The sequence below is a fragment of the Dama dama genome, chromosome 11 (assembly GCF_033118175.1).
Source record: "Dama dama isolate Ldn47 chromosome 11, ASM3311817v1, whole genome shotgun sequence".
Taxonomy (NCBI): domain Eukaryota; kingdom Metazoa; phylum Chordata; class Mammalia; order Artiodactyla; family Cervidae; genus Dama; species Dama dama.
In genome coordinates this window covers 99,628,047-99,641,656 of record NC_083691.1, presented here as the reverse complement: position 1 = coordinate 99,641,656, position 13,610 = coordinate 99,628,047, and the positions used below count along the sequence as shown (strand labels likewise).

The 13,610-nt window shown below is 46.0% G+C and overlaps 1 protein-coding gene and 1 non-coding gene across 3 annotated transcripts; one reads left to right on the top strand and one right to left on the bottom strand.

The window, feature by feature from the left end:
- Positions 1-4,802: 4,802 nt before the first annotated feature.
- Positions 4,803-4,873, top strand: TRNAC-GCA (transfer RNA cysteine (anticodon GCA)). Its single transcript has one exon. It is a non-coding gene; the product is annotated as a tRNA-Cys (tRNA).
- Positions 4,874-5,238: 365 nt separating this feature from the next.
- On the bottom strand, positions 5,239-7,363 carry LOC133065186 (cytochrome c oxidase subunit 5B, mitochondrial). 2 transcript variants are annotated; one of them, XM_061155981.1, is made up of 5 exons: positions 7,206-7,363; positions 6,597-6,670; positions 6,323-6,422; positions 5,620-5,718; positions 5,239-5,438 (listed from the first exon to the last, which is right to left on the bottom strand). In XM_061155981.1, the coding sequence occupies exons 1-4, from the start codon at positions 7,306-7,308 to the stop codon at positions 5,627-5,629; spliced, it is 369 nt and encodes a 122-aa protein (XP_061011964.1). In that variant the 5' UTR covers positions 7,309-7,363; the 3' UTR covers positions 5,239-5,438; positions 5,620-5,626. The 2 variants fall into 2 exon arrangements, with proteins under 2 accessions (XP_061011964.1, XP_061011963.1); XM_061155980.1 differs by lacking the exon at positions 5,620-5,718.
- Positions 7,364-13,610: the final 6,247 nt, after the last annotated feature.

Below are 13,610 nucleotides of genomic sequence, written 5' to 3'. Positions count from 1 at the left end.
CTGTACACTTTTTCCTCCTAAAAAACACATTGCTTATTTCACTACTTTCCGTCTTTGTGGGAATTCTTTTCTGCAAAGCTGAAGGGCCAGGGCCTTGTCACTGACTGCTGGTCTAGTGGCTAGTGGTTAGGATCAGACCCCAATCTGGTGGCTGGGATTTGGTGCTCTCACTGTCATGGCCCCTCCTCAATCTCTGGCCAGGAGCTGAAGCCCCACTTCAAGTCCCTGCAGGCTGAGGCCACCTGAGATCATATTGATTAAGAAAATGAGCTCTTCACTTCATTTTTCCACTGACTTTAGTATACATACATAAGATTTAAACAAAAGAAATAGCTATAACATAGCTAAAGATCCAGGAAGAACTAAAAATCTTAAATCTCCCTTTGAAAAAAAATGAGTCTGACATTATTTTAATTTCAGGAGAAGTTCATATGAAGTATTCATAAAACAGTGATCACTATAAATAAAATAATAGATTACTATTCTATTCAAGATTACTGTGTAGTCCAGGTGCTGGGGAGAATTCAAAGGTGAATAAAACAGATTCCTGCCCTCAAAGAACCTATGATTAGAAAAGATTTTGTATATATTCATAAGTAATTACAGCATAATAATGGTACAGGTACGAAAATGTATTTTAAAAAGAGAATCAGAAAAGTAAAGGAGAGAGCATTTTCAAAATAGAAAATAACTTTTATTTCTATATAACTAAAAATTCAGAAAAATGTCTTAAAAATTTATAATTTGTAGTAGGATGCACAGTGGTCTCATATCTAGAAATCATCTAATTAAATATGGCTACTTTCCTTTTCTCTGGAGAAGGAAATGGCAACCCACTCCAGTATTCTTGCCTGAGAAATCTCATGGGCAGAGGCAACTGGCGGGCAACAGTCCATGGGTTGCAAAAAAGTTGGACATGACTTAGCAACTAAACAACAAAACTCTGCTTCTCAACTGTGGTGTTGGAGAGGACTCTTGGGGGTCCCTTGGGCTGCAGGGAGATCCAGCCAGTCCGTCCTGGAGGGGATCGGTCCTGGGTGTTCATCGGAGGGGCTGGTGCTGAGGCTGAGGCTCCGGTGCTTTGGCCGCCTCATTCGAGGAGTTGACTTGTTGTGGGGGACCCTGATGCTGGGGAGGATTGGGGGCGGGGGGAGGGGGGAATGGCAGGGGGTGGGATGGCTGGATGGCATCGCCAGCTCGGTGGACACGGGTTTGGGTGGACTCCAGGAGTTGGTGATGGAAAAAAAAACAGGAAAAAAAAAAAAAAGAAAATGAGGTCCATTGTAATAGATACAAATATCCACAATGGAATAGGACTCAGCCACAAAAAAGAACAAAACTTTGCCATTTAAAGCAACAAGGATGGGCTTGGAGGGCATTATGCTAAGTGAAATAAGTCAGACAGAGAAAGACAAACACTGTATGATACCACTTATATGTTGGAATCTAAAAAATACAGCAAACTAGTGAATATAACAAAAAAGAAGCAGACACAGATATACAGAACTAGTGATTACCAGTGGTGGGGGGAGAGGGAGGTGCAAGATGGGGGAGGAGATTATACATAATAACATATAAGGATATATTGTACAACCCAGGGAATATAACCAATATTTTATAATAACTGTAAATGGTGCATGTGTACTAAATCATTTCAATCATGTCCGACTCTATATGACCCTATGGTCTGTAGCCCGTCAGGCTCCTCTGTCCATGGGAGTCTTCTGGAGTGGGTTGCCATGCCCTCCTCCAGGGGATCTTCCCAACCAGGCATCAAACCAGCGTCTCTTTGTCTCCTGCATTGGCAGGCGGGTTCTTTACCACTGGCGCCACCTGGGAAGCCCAACTGTAAATGCAGTATAACCTTTAAAAATTGTGAATCACTATATTGTATACATCTATAGCTTGTATAATATTGTACAGCAACTATACTTCAATAAAAATTTTCACCATTAATCAGCATTTTAAATCAGTATTCATAGTTGTTTATATTTACCTAAAGGAACTCTGGAAGGATACACAGGAAACCAATACAAGCAGTTGCCTCTGGGTACGTGTTGGGGGAGCGGGGAATGGAACGTGGCTTCTGTCTTGAATCCATCTCAGGAAAGCAGAAGAGAGGGGGTTGTTCTTCACTTGGGCCAAGTTCACACAATCTTGAAGGAACGGGGTCATAAAGGACTTAATCTGCATTTCTATCAGCAGAAAGAGCAGCTCTGACTGAACCACAGAGGCCCTGACCTCTTACAAAAGCAGAGGTAGGGCTAGTTTTTAATTATCACAGGAGTGGGGGACGACAGTCGCTGTGTGAGGGTTCACCCCATCCTGCAGCCAGAGACAGCTCAGAGCCCTGGAGCCCTCAGGACCATGTGACAAAGTGGCTGAACCTCTGGTAGGCTGTGGGGCCCAGGACCCTTCTGGAGGAAAAGCCAGGTCAGACAAATGTTTTTGTGTAGATGCTGCAAATCCAAAATGGGTCATATGGCACCGTGTCAGCACGAGGCCTGGCTGGGACTACCGCTCAGAGGGATCTGAGGAGGCTTCTTATTTAGTGCGTGTATGTGCCTGTGTGTGTAAGAAACAAAAGCAGGAGGCACAGGACAGCTTGCACAGGAGAAAGTGAATTACTGCCCTTCCCTCTCCCAGGACCCTTCTCTCACCCACTGATTACCCTGCCAGCTCCACGGAGCTCTGTTGATCCTTTCAGGGAGGAACCTGACCCCAGCAGGGAAGATCTAGTATTCCTCTTTTCCTCTCCACCCATCTCTTCTTTCTCCCTCCCCCTCTCACCCTCCTGCTGGGCCTGCCCACAGGATCTGCCAGTGTGTAGAGGGTGCTCAGGGTTTAGGGGCCCCAGGGGATGGTGAGGACCAGGGCAGGCCTCGGTGGGATGTTCTGACCAGCTGGGCTGGGTGGTACTGGCACCTGAGGCTACAGCAGCAGGGGGCGCTGTGCCACCGACCAGAACCAGGCAGAGCTGGCAGGGTGGAAGAGCTTTCTTGCCCAATCTCTCTCCCCTTCCACCCTCCTCCCTGCCCCACTGGCAACCACAGGTAAGAGTCCCTTGATGCAAGCCATGGTGGTCAGCTCCCCAGGCAGAGATAGGGGTGGAGGGTGGATCTGGAGGATCACCTAGGGAGTGACCAGCCTGCTTCTCTGGCTGGGACAACCCGTTCAGATGGTTCCACCACACTGTCACCAACATTCTCAGCTCCTTTCTCCCTTGCCCAACCATTTGTCTTCTATTTTCCTGCTTCCAAGGTGGCTGGAGAATGTCATACACTTGGACAGGCTTGTGGCAGTTGCCCTTGGCTGAGCCGCTGGTGTTAGGAGCTTGGCAGTTCTTTCGCTCATTGCCCTGAAGCCCCAGCCCTGCCTACTTGTATTTCACTCAGCCTCCCTTCCCTCCTCTTTGATTCTCTCTTCTTCGCTTCCCTCTGGTCTTGGAGAAATTGGGTCTCTCCTCTCCAGGGCTTTTCCTCTCCTCTGCATCAGGCACCCTCCGCTGGCCCTCAAGGATGCTGAGACAGGAGTCTTTTTTTTGCACGGTGCCTCTGTGCCCTCAATCTGTCTTCTCGTTCCAGACTGCTTGGGCAAACTGCTTCTTCCCTTTGTCTGCATCATCAGCAAACACTTGCACGTGTTCTCACCCAACCAGCCTTCTGACTGCACTGTGCCCTGAAACTGTCGTCCTGTAGGCCTCCTATATGCCAAGCCCCAGCCTCTTTAAAACCTTGTTTTGATAGACACCTTCCTGTTGTTAACCCTTCTCCTTGCCTCCCCAAATTAAGCTTCCTCGACCCTGCCTTTCAGCCTCTTCTTGGCTTTTCTCCCTCTGCTGGAGGTTGGATCTCAGCTCTATTTGCATCACTCAAGTCCCACTGGAACCTTCTTTCTGCTTCCAGCCCACTCTCCCCAGCTAAACTGTTCATCCCCATCTGCACCCCATGATTCTTTAGGGCCTGCAAAATCAAGTTATCCAGACTCACCTCTCTCCTCCAAGTGTCCCCTTCCTCTCCTTGTCTTCCCTGCTAACAAACCTTCAGGGACTCCCCTTCTCCCAGAAAAATGAAGGCCAAATATCCTTGCAAGTCTTTGGCATTCCAACCACAACTTATTCTTTGCTGTTTTCCCAAAGGCCTCTATGCTTTTTCCCTTTGGAGATTTTAGGACCAGTCCTGACACCTGCCTCTTGGGGTGGGAAGTTAATCGTTCCCCCCATCATGTATTCTCATAGCACTTTAGACAAAATCTAAGGAGCTGGGTGTGGACCCAGTATTTTTATTAGCTCTGTGACCTCGGCCAAATAGCTTAACCTCTCTGAACCTCTGTAATATGATAATCTGAGTCCAGAAATAACCCTACACATTAGTGGTCAATATTCAACAGGACACAAAGACAATGGGAAAAATAGTTTTTCAATAAATAGGAAATGTCCAGAATAGGCAAATTCATAGACAGAAAGTAGGTTAGTGGTTGTCAGAACAGGGGGGAAAGAGGAGTGGGGTTGAGTGCTAATGGGTAGTGACTTTTGAGAATGTTCTGGAATTAGTGATAATGACTGTAAAACCTTGTGCATTTACTAGAAACAACTGAATTGTACACTTTGAGAAATGAATTTTATGGTATGCGAATTATATCTGAATTTTTAGAAATTAAGTACACAAAGAAAGAGAAAGGTCCATTTCACAGGACAGTCGTGAGGGTCAATTGATGCCAAGTATGGGAGTGGCTGTGCTGCCTCTGACGCTGAAAGGGTCGCTGTGTCTTCACCCTTCTTTCCCACTAGGGTCAGCGAGGCTTCCCAGGTGGCTCAGTGGTAAAGAATCTGCCTGCAATGCAGGAGACCCAGGTTCAATCCCTGGGTCGGGAAGATCCCCTGGAGAAGGAAATGGCAACCCATTCCAGTATTCTTGCCTGGAGAATTCCATGCACAGAGGAGCCTGATAGGTTACAGTCCATGGGGTCACAAAGAAGATACAACTTAGCTACTAAACCCTCAGAGAACATGATCCCAGTGACAAAGCTAGATGATGAAGCCAACATTACAAGTCCAGTCAGCCTGACTCCACAGCCCATTTTCCCCATACCGACTGTCACCATCACTGCTTTAGGGATCGACAATCTCGTGTACAAAAGCAAGGGGATGGCAAGCTAATATTAACAGATAGCTATTTCTGACATAAAAATTACCCACACTTCCCCCAAGAACACAGGAAAGAAATAAGACCAACCAACTATGGGAGGAGAAGCCAATGTAATGACTAGTCTTTACTGGAAAGAAGAAATTCAATATCACATTCTGAGTGCGTTACTGTTAACGGCTCAGTGGGCCAGCTGGTGTGGCACCAGCTTGTAATGGGTTCCACAGCTGGGGCAACGCTGGGCCTCGCCTTTGTGCAGCCAGAACCAGATGACAGTACTGTTGTCTTCTTCACCTGAAAGAAAAAAGGTAGCTGAAGGCCATGCAGCCTAGAAGGACCTTCACCGTTAACCCACTGCCCTCAGACACCTCTGAGATGCAAATAAAGCCATGGTTGACACCTTAAGGTCAGTTCAAGCTGATCCCATTTTTCAGATGAAGGAACTGTGGCCAAGTTTACCTGTGAGTAAACTGACCTCTTTATCAGTTCCTCATTAGGTTCTCAGTTCCCTGCATGTGTAGACTCCCAAAGCTGGGTCCATTTTGGCATGTATACCTAGTGCCTGATGTGGTGTCTGGCAAAGAGAAAGTACAGCATTTTCTAGATGAATATTTCTGCACGCCACCTCTCCACTGAGGCAGTATTATTGATGTTCCAGGCCTCTTTACAGTGAGGGTGACCTACTTTGGCAAGGAGCCTGAGGGTCAAAACCTTTAAAACATTTATCCATATATCTTTACACATATACATTCACAGACAACAGATGTGAAAAAATAGACATCCTCCATACTAAACAGATATTAAATTAAACAAATGGGTGAGACTTCCTGGTGCTCTAGTGGCTAAGACTCCGTGCTCCCAATGCAGAGGGCTTGGGTTCCATCCTTGGTCAGGAAACTAGATCCTGTATGCTGCAACTAAAAGATCTCACACACAGTAATAAAGATCCCGACGGTCACAATGAAGACCTGGCAGAGCCAGATAAGTAAATATTAAAAAAAACCCAAAAACTTAAACAGAGACTTCCCAGCCGGTTCAGTGGTTAAGATTCTGTGCTTCCAATGCAGGCGGTGTGGATTCCATCCCTGGTTGGGGAACTACGATCCCACATTCTGCACAGACAAAAAATGAATAAGCAAACAAACAAAAGGGTGAAAAAATAGTAGAGAAGCACTTACAGATGCAGCCCACTATCCGCTTGTTGGTGATGGAGGGAACTAAATTAGGGTCTTCCTTGGTACCTGAGGTTGCCTTTGGGGCAAGTATATTGTATGGGTCCTGAAAAAAACAAAATAAAGGGTTTATTATGACAAATGATCCCTACCCTCAGGGACTACCACTACTGTTACCAGAAGCCAGGTTTCCTGGAGGGAAGGCTCCCCAGAGAGGAGGCTGCTCTGATCCCATCCGAGGCAATGAACTCTCCCAGAAGGCACAGAACATTCTTCTCACCTGTCCCTTGCGTGCAGCCAGCATGACCTCCCTCTCCAGCCCAGTCGCCTGCTCTTCATCAGTAGGAACACCACCTAAAAGAAAAGAAAATAATTATGATGTCGGCTGACGTGATCAAGAGGGAAAACGCACATAGGTCAATTTTTGCTTACAGTTTTAGCGGGCCCATAGGCTCCCACAGTCTACCCATACCCACTGTCCCCTAAGAACCTGTCAAGTTACCCAAAAGTGGAACACGGGGTGATCTTTTCTTCCTTCAACCACGGAGGCCGATTTTTCTGCAATTTTTCCCCCCCAAAAGCAGGTTAATTAGCGTCCTAGTGGGGTGCATCCAACTGGAGACCGGCGCAGGTCTGAAGGGCGGCTTGGCCCCTCCACGCCCCGGTTGCAAACCCTGCCCACCAAGGTCACCCAGCAACTCCGTTTAGGAATTTTTCGCAGCGGGGTCACTTTGGTGATCAGCAGCAGCTGCGGTCGAGAATAACAGGGAGACGTCCGCAGAGCCTCAGGCCTTTGGGGTCCAGAGGAGATTAAAGGTCTCCCCCACCCCGGCCTTTGCTGACCTAACACCACCGCGGGAGGGCAACGGCGCACGTTGTCGGCGAGTACCTCCAGACGCCATAGAGCGCACCACGGAGACTCCATTTGGACCCCGGGCCCTCAGGGCCTGGGAGGCCAAAGCTCCAGCTCCGCGGAGTAACCTTGACGCCATCACGCCCGCTACAAACACCAGCACTTCCGGGAGCAGGCTCCTGAAACAGAAAGGATTTCCGGGGGAGGGCTTTTTTCCCTCTTCCGCTTCCTTCCGCCCAGTGTCCGCCTTACTCACGTGACCTTTCCGGGGCGGGCCATCAGGAAAGGCTGCGCCTGCGCAACTATGCCTCATTGCCCAATCCGTGCACCCAGTTAGGGGCGGGGCTAGTAACGGTTTCAATTGTAGGCTTCTGGGCAGCTGCCGTTTGCTAACGCTGAGGTTGGGTGCAACTTGTTTTGCGCCTGTGAGACTCAGTGTCGTCATCCGAATGGGGCAGCCCCACTGTAGTTCATATGCTTCTTGGCTGACAGTTGTACTTGAGCGACGTGGAGGCTGCTGATGGAAGACGTGAAGCCAGTGCCTGTCAGGATACTTGCCACACATCAAGTGGTCCCCATTTAGTAGTAGCGTCCCAAAGATCACAGTATTAATGGTGATGGAGGCAAATGGTGATGCTGGGTCTCCTGGCAGTGTGACAGTCACTGTGAACGTGGGCCCAACCTGTAAGAACTTGGACAGAATCTGCCCGCAGCCCTAGCATCATTTTCCTGTAGCTGTGGCTTTGAGGTGATGAGATCCAGGCCTGAGGCGAGGCTGAGGAAGGGAAAGATGGTGGGCCAGGTTGTGAGCCCCTCCCAGAACCAACCCTGGAGGAGGGCACAGCAACCCACTCCAGTATTTCTTGCCAGGAGAATCCCATGGACAAAGGAACCTGACGGATGGCAGTCCATAGGATCGCACAGTCGGACACGACTGACGCGACTTAGCACACCCAGAACCAAAGCCCTTGGTGATGTGGCTAAAGGGGTGGCTGTTAACTAAGAAGAGGATAAGCGAGATTCCTCCGCGGGAAACGGAGTTGTTAATGGTAATGGAGTCCCAGAATGTCCTAGGACGGGAGTTCTCCGTTGAAAACTGGAAACATCTTCCATAGCTTCCCCCCCCACCCTGACCTTGCCCACGAGCTCGGGTGTGCAAGCTTCTTAGAGTGGGCTTTGTAAACACTGCCCTCCATGGGCTCCTAGGCCCTAATTGCCATGGTCAGTATAGCCCTGTCCCAGTCTGGCTACATGCAGTGTCTGTTTCCCTACCTGATTTAAATAACAAAACGACCCTTTAGAGCAGAAATTGTGTTCTATTCTTCTTTGAATTCTCAGTGTCTTGCAGAGGCCCAGCATGTAAGAGGATTGAGGAAACTTTAGTAAATTTATTTCTTGGAGAGAATCTACAGAATCTGTTTTGTAGGGCTTCCCCTGGCCCAAGGAGATCAACTTGAGGTAAACTGGGGAGGGTTGAAGTCCCAGGTGTTCCCACCTGCCCTGTGCAGGTTATATTTTCAAAAGGACCAGACGGAGCATCCCTTCACATGAGCACAGTCTTCATGGGTGCCTCTCCATCAAGGAGAAAAAAAAATCTCTAAGACCAAAGATGTCTTGATTCTATTGAAAGGTGAGTTTTGCTTTGAATGACTTCCACCGTTCTTTCTCCCTTGCCCCCACTGCAACTCTACCAAATTAAATTGGAAAAAAAATCCCTAAGTCCTAGGAATGTTCCCCAAGAATCTATAGTTGATTTGTAACTATGGTGAGATGTTTAATGCTGGGGTGGGGAGAAGCAGTGGTCTGGAAAACGTGTTCTGGGATGAAACCCACCAGCCAACTCAGTCACTTTTTGTTTTGGCCACCATTTCCTAATCTGTAAAACTATGATTAGACTAGGTTAGTATTTCCTGAAGTGTATTCCATGGATTCCTGGTTTCAGAAGATGCTCTCAGTTAAAAAGACTTGGTTAAGATAGTGAGGGCTTCCCAGATGGCTCAGTGGTTAAAAAAAAATCTGCCTGCCAATGCAGGGGATGCAGGAGACTAGGGTTTGATCCCTGGGTTGGGAAGATCTCCTGGAAGAGGAGATGGCAACCCACTCCAGTATCCTTGCCTGGAAAATTCCGTGGACAGAGGAACCTTGTGGCTATGGTCCATGGGGTCGCACAGAGTCGGACATGACTTAGAGACGGAGCATGAACTTTTGTGTGAAGGATAGGGAAGTACTGCGTTTGACAGCTGCCCTTTGGAGATGAACACACGAGTATCTTAAAGACTCTGATTAGACCTGCAGCAGAGAATGCTATTTTCGTTTTCCCACCTTAATTGACCATTCTCTGCCAAGAAATACCTGCTAACTCAACTCTCAGCAGACCAGGGAAAAATTCCCTTCTGATATGTTACAGTTCTTGATCATAAAATGGTTTATTCCAGCCTATAAAATGGAAATAGAGTTAAAGCTTGTTTCTTCCTTTCACAGTAGGCTTTCCAAATCATAGGACATTTTTTGCAGGTCCCTGTTCAACTCACAAAAGCCCTGGGATTGTTCACTCTAAGCTGGTGAGCTCCAGTGGCAGGGCCAGGCTCCAGGGCATCCCCACCCATCCGCTCCTGCCTCCAGCTCTCATTACCCTCAGTTTACACTCCTGCCCCTCGATCTGTTCCTGAGAAACAGCTTGGCTTGGGCAACAATTTCCCACTCCTTCCTGCTCCATTGTCTTTGCCATAAGAATAAACTTTTATTGAGTATTATTTTTTATTTTTATAGGATAATTCTTAGAGGTCAAAATAAATACTTATTGTAATAAACCAAACAACATGTATGTTTTAAGGAACAAGTTGATTGTTAATAGTTTCGTGTTTATCCTTTTTTTCCTTTCTCTATGCCAGGGTTTCTCAACTTTTGTGCTGGCATTTTGGACTGGAAGATTCTTTGCAGGTGTTGAGGGGGGAGGTGCTTTCCTGTATGCATTGCGGATGTTCAGCATCTACACCATTAGCATTCCCCAGTGGTGACAACCAAAAATGCCTTCATAGTTCATAGTGAAGTTGCTCAGTCATGTCCAACTCTTTGTGACCCCATGGAATGTAACCTACCAGGCTCCTCCGTCCATGGGATTTTCCAGGCAAGAGTACTGGAGTGGGTTGACATTTCCAAAAATGCCTTCAGCCATTACCATATGTCCCCTGGAGGGCAATGTTGCCCCTGATTGAGAATCTCTACTCCGTGCTCCAATGGTCATACTCAAGCAAATGCACATATTGAGATATTTCTTAAAAATGTACAGACATGTAAATGAATATAAAATAGAAAAATCACTACTATACAAATTATAAGTTGCTTTTTATTTTGTGGGCATCACAGATCAATACATAGAGATCTAACTCATTTTATGTAATTACTGCATAGTAGTCCCTACTGTGAAAGTAATATCTATGAATTTACATAATCATTTTCTGCTTGATGGATATTCAGATGGTTTATACATTTTTGCCTCTGAAACAAGCTGCACTGCACATCTCTAGTACATGCAAAGTCGCTTCAGTCCTGTCCAGCTGTTTGCAACCTTATGGACTGTAGCCCACCAGGCTCCTCTGTCCATGGGGATTCTCCAGGCAAGAATACTGAGTGGGTTGCCATGCCCTCCTCCAGGGGATCTTCCCAATCCAGAGATCAAACCAAAGTTTCTTATTCTCCTGCATTGGCAAGTGGGTTCTTTACCACTGCTGCCACCTGAGAAGCCCAATCATGTAGCCATAAATTCTGGAGCCTTCATTTCTGAGGAATAGGGTCAGAAGATGTCTGCATCAAGCATAACAATAAGTTCTGTCAAAAATTTAAAAAATTACTGCAAAATATATAAAAAATAGTACAAACATTGTTATACAGGGTAACAAATCTATGTGCTTCCAACCAGGTCAAGAGCTTTGATAGTATCTGTACAGCTTTTTTTATTTTTTTAAAGCTTTGAAGAAAATATGACAAAATATTAATAACTTTAAAATCTACATGGTGATTAAAAAAAAAAAATCTGCCAGACTGTGTTCCCAAAAGTTTGGAGCAGTCCCTGCTCCTGCCAGCTGGGTACGTGAGTCCCAGTTCCCAACTCCACACGTGAGAGTTACCCGTGCTGCGTCCTGCTGTGCTGTCACTTCAGTCGGTCAGACTCTTTTCAATGGTAGCCTGCCAGGCTCCAGGCAAGAATACTGGAGTGGATTGCTGTGCCCTCCTCCACATGTGAGGGTTACCCGCCTTTTGCCAAATCTGTCCACTGTTGGATGAAAACTGAGATGCTGCTGGAGTTTGCATTTCAGTTCCCTGACCTCTAAGAGAGCTGAACTTATTTTCATAAGTTTAGTGATTATTTGCATTTCCTCCACATCCTTGTTGCCAGAGCCTGCCGGCAAACGAACTGGTCGAGAACGCAATTACCAGAGTACCTAGGAAAAATAAGACTCAGAAAGATGGGGTTGAGAGGGACGGAGTCCGCTTGCGTCTGACTCCGCCAACTTTATTGAAGAATACCACGCCTATATATATGTTAACAGGAGTTACTAAGAATAGATCGAGGGTTTGCATACGTGCAGAGCTACAGATGTTTTAAATTCCCACACTCAAGATCAGTAAAGCATTAATTACCCTAGCGCCCAACATGATTAAGATCAATAGAACATTAGATAGAAAACAGGCTTCATCAATAGAACATTATCTAGATGGAAAACAGGTTTCGAGCATGATGAATTTATCAGCACCAGAAAAACAGGCAAAAGGTCACCGGTGTGTTTTTTCCCTGAAGGAGACAAATGCCAGTCTATACTTTAACAAGAAGGGGTGGCAGGACAAAGAGAGACCCTTTGTTCTCTCTTAGGGCCGTAAGGGGTCTGTACGTTCAGGCCGGCTCCCTGCACCTTGTCAAACTAGTTATTTGTTGCCTTTTTGGTGACAGTCATTCTGATGTGTGAGGTGATATCTCAGTGTGGTTTTGATTTGCATTTCCCTGATGATTAGTGATGCTGAGCATCTTTTCATGCATCTGTTGGCCATCTATTTGTCTTTGGGAAAATGTCTGTTAAGGTCCTCTGCCCATTTTTTAATTGAGTTGTTCCTTTTTTTAAAAAAATGTTGAGTTGTATGATTTCTTCAAGTACCTTGGATATTAACCCCTTATTGGATATATCTTTTGCAAGTATCTCCTCCCATTCAGTGGGCTGCTTTTTATTTTGTTGATACAAACCTGTTCTATTTATCTATATGTCTGTTTTTGTGCCAGTACAATACTGTTTTGATTACTATATCTTTGAAGTATAGATTAAAATCATGATACCTCTGTCTTTGTTCTTTTCATGATTGTTTTGGCTATCAGGGTCTTTTGTGGTTCCATAAAAATTCTGGAATTATTTGTTCCAGTTCTGTGGAAAATGCCTCTGGTATTTTGATAGGGATTGCAGTAAGTCTGTAGATTTAAGTATCCCTTGCTTCATTTTCTCTGTCTTTTAAAATTTTTAATCAGTTTTCCCCTAAGAAGAATCTCCATATATTTTCAGACTGCAGTAGCAGAATACTGGTCCCCCAAGGATGTCCAGTACTTTGCCCATGTGATGCAAAAAGCCGGCGCATTGGAAAAGACCCTGATGCTGGGAAAGATTGAAGGCAGAAGGAGAAGGAGGCGGCAGAGGATGAGATGGTTAGATAGCATTACTGACTCAATGGACATAAATTTGAACAAACTCTGGGAGATGGTGAAGGACAAGGGAAGCCTGGCGTGCTGCAGACCATGGGATTGCAAAGAGTCAGACAGGACTTAGCAACATAACAACAACAACAAAAACAACAAAGGATGTCCATGTCCTAATTCCAGAATCTGTGAATATGTTAAGTTGAACAGTAAAAGGTTATTAAGGTTGCAGATCCTTAATTCCAATTAAGGTTGCTAATCAACTGACCTGAAAATAGGGAGCGTATCCTGGATTATCTAGGTGGACTCAGTAATCACAAGGGAGGCAGAAGAGGGTCAGAAGGAGATGTGACTGTGGAGGAATGTTCAGAGAGATGCAATGTTACTGGTTTAAAGATGGAGAAAGGGGATCACAGGTCAAGGAATGCAATTAACCTCTAGAAGGAGGGAAAAGCAAGGGAAAGTTTCTTCCCCAGTCTCCAGAAAGAAACACAAACCTGGCTTTCATACTGATTTCAGCCCATGAGACCCAGGTCAGACTTCTATAGAACTGTAATGCTTTCATGGCATCAGTAGATCAGTTAACTCCTGTATCCTGGGTTGCTGCTGCTGCTGCTAAGTCACTTCAGTCGTGTCCGACTCTGTGTGACCCCATAGGTGGCAGCCAGGCTCTGCTGTCCCTAGGATTCTTCAGGCAAGAACACTGGAGTGGGTTGCCATTTCCTTCTCCAGTGCATGAAAGTGAAAAGTGAAAGTGAAGTCGC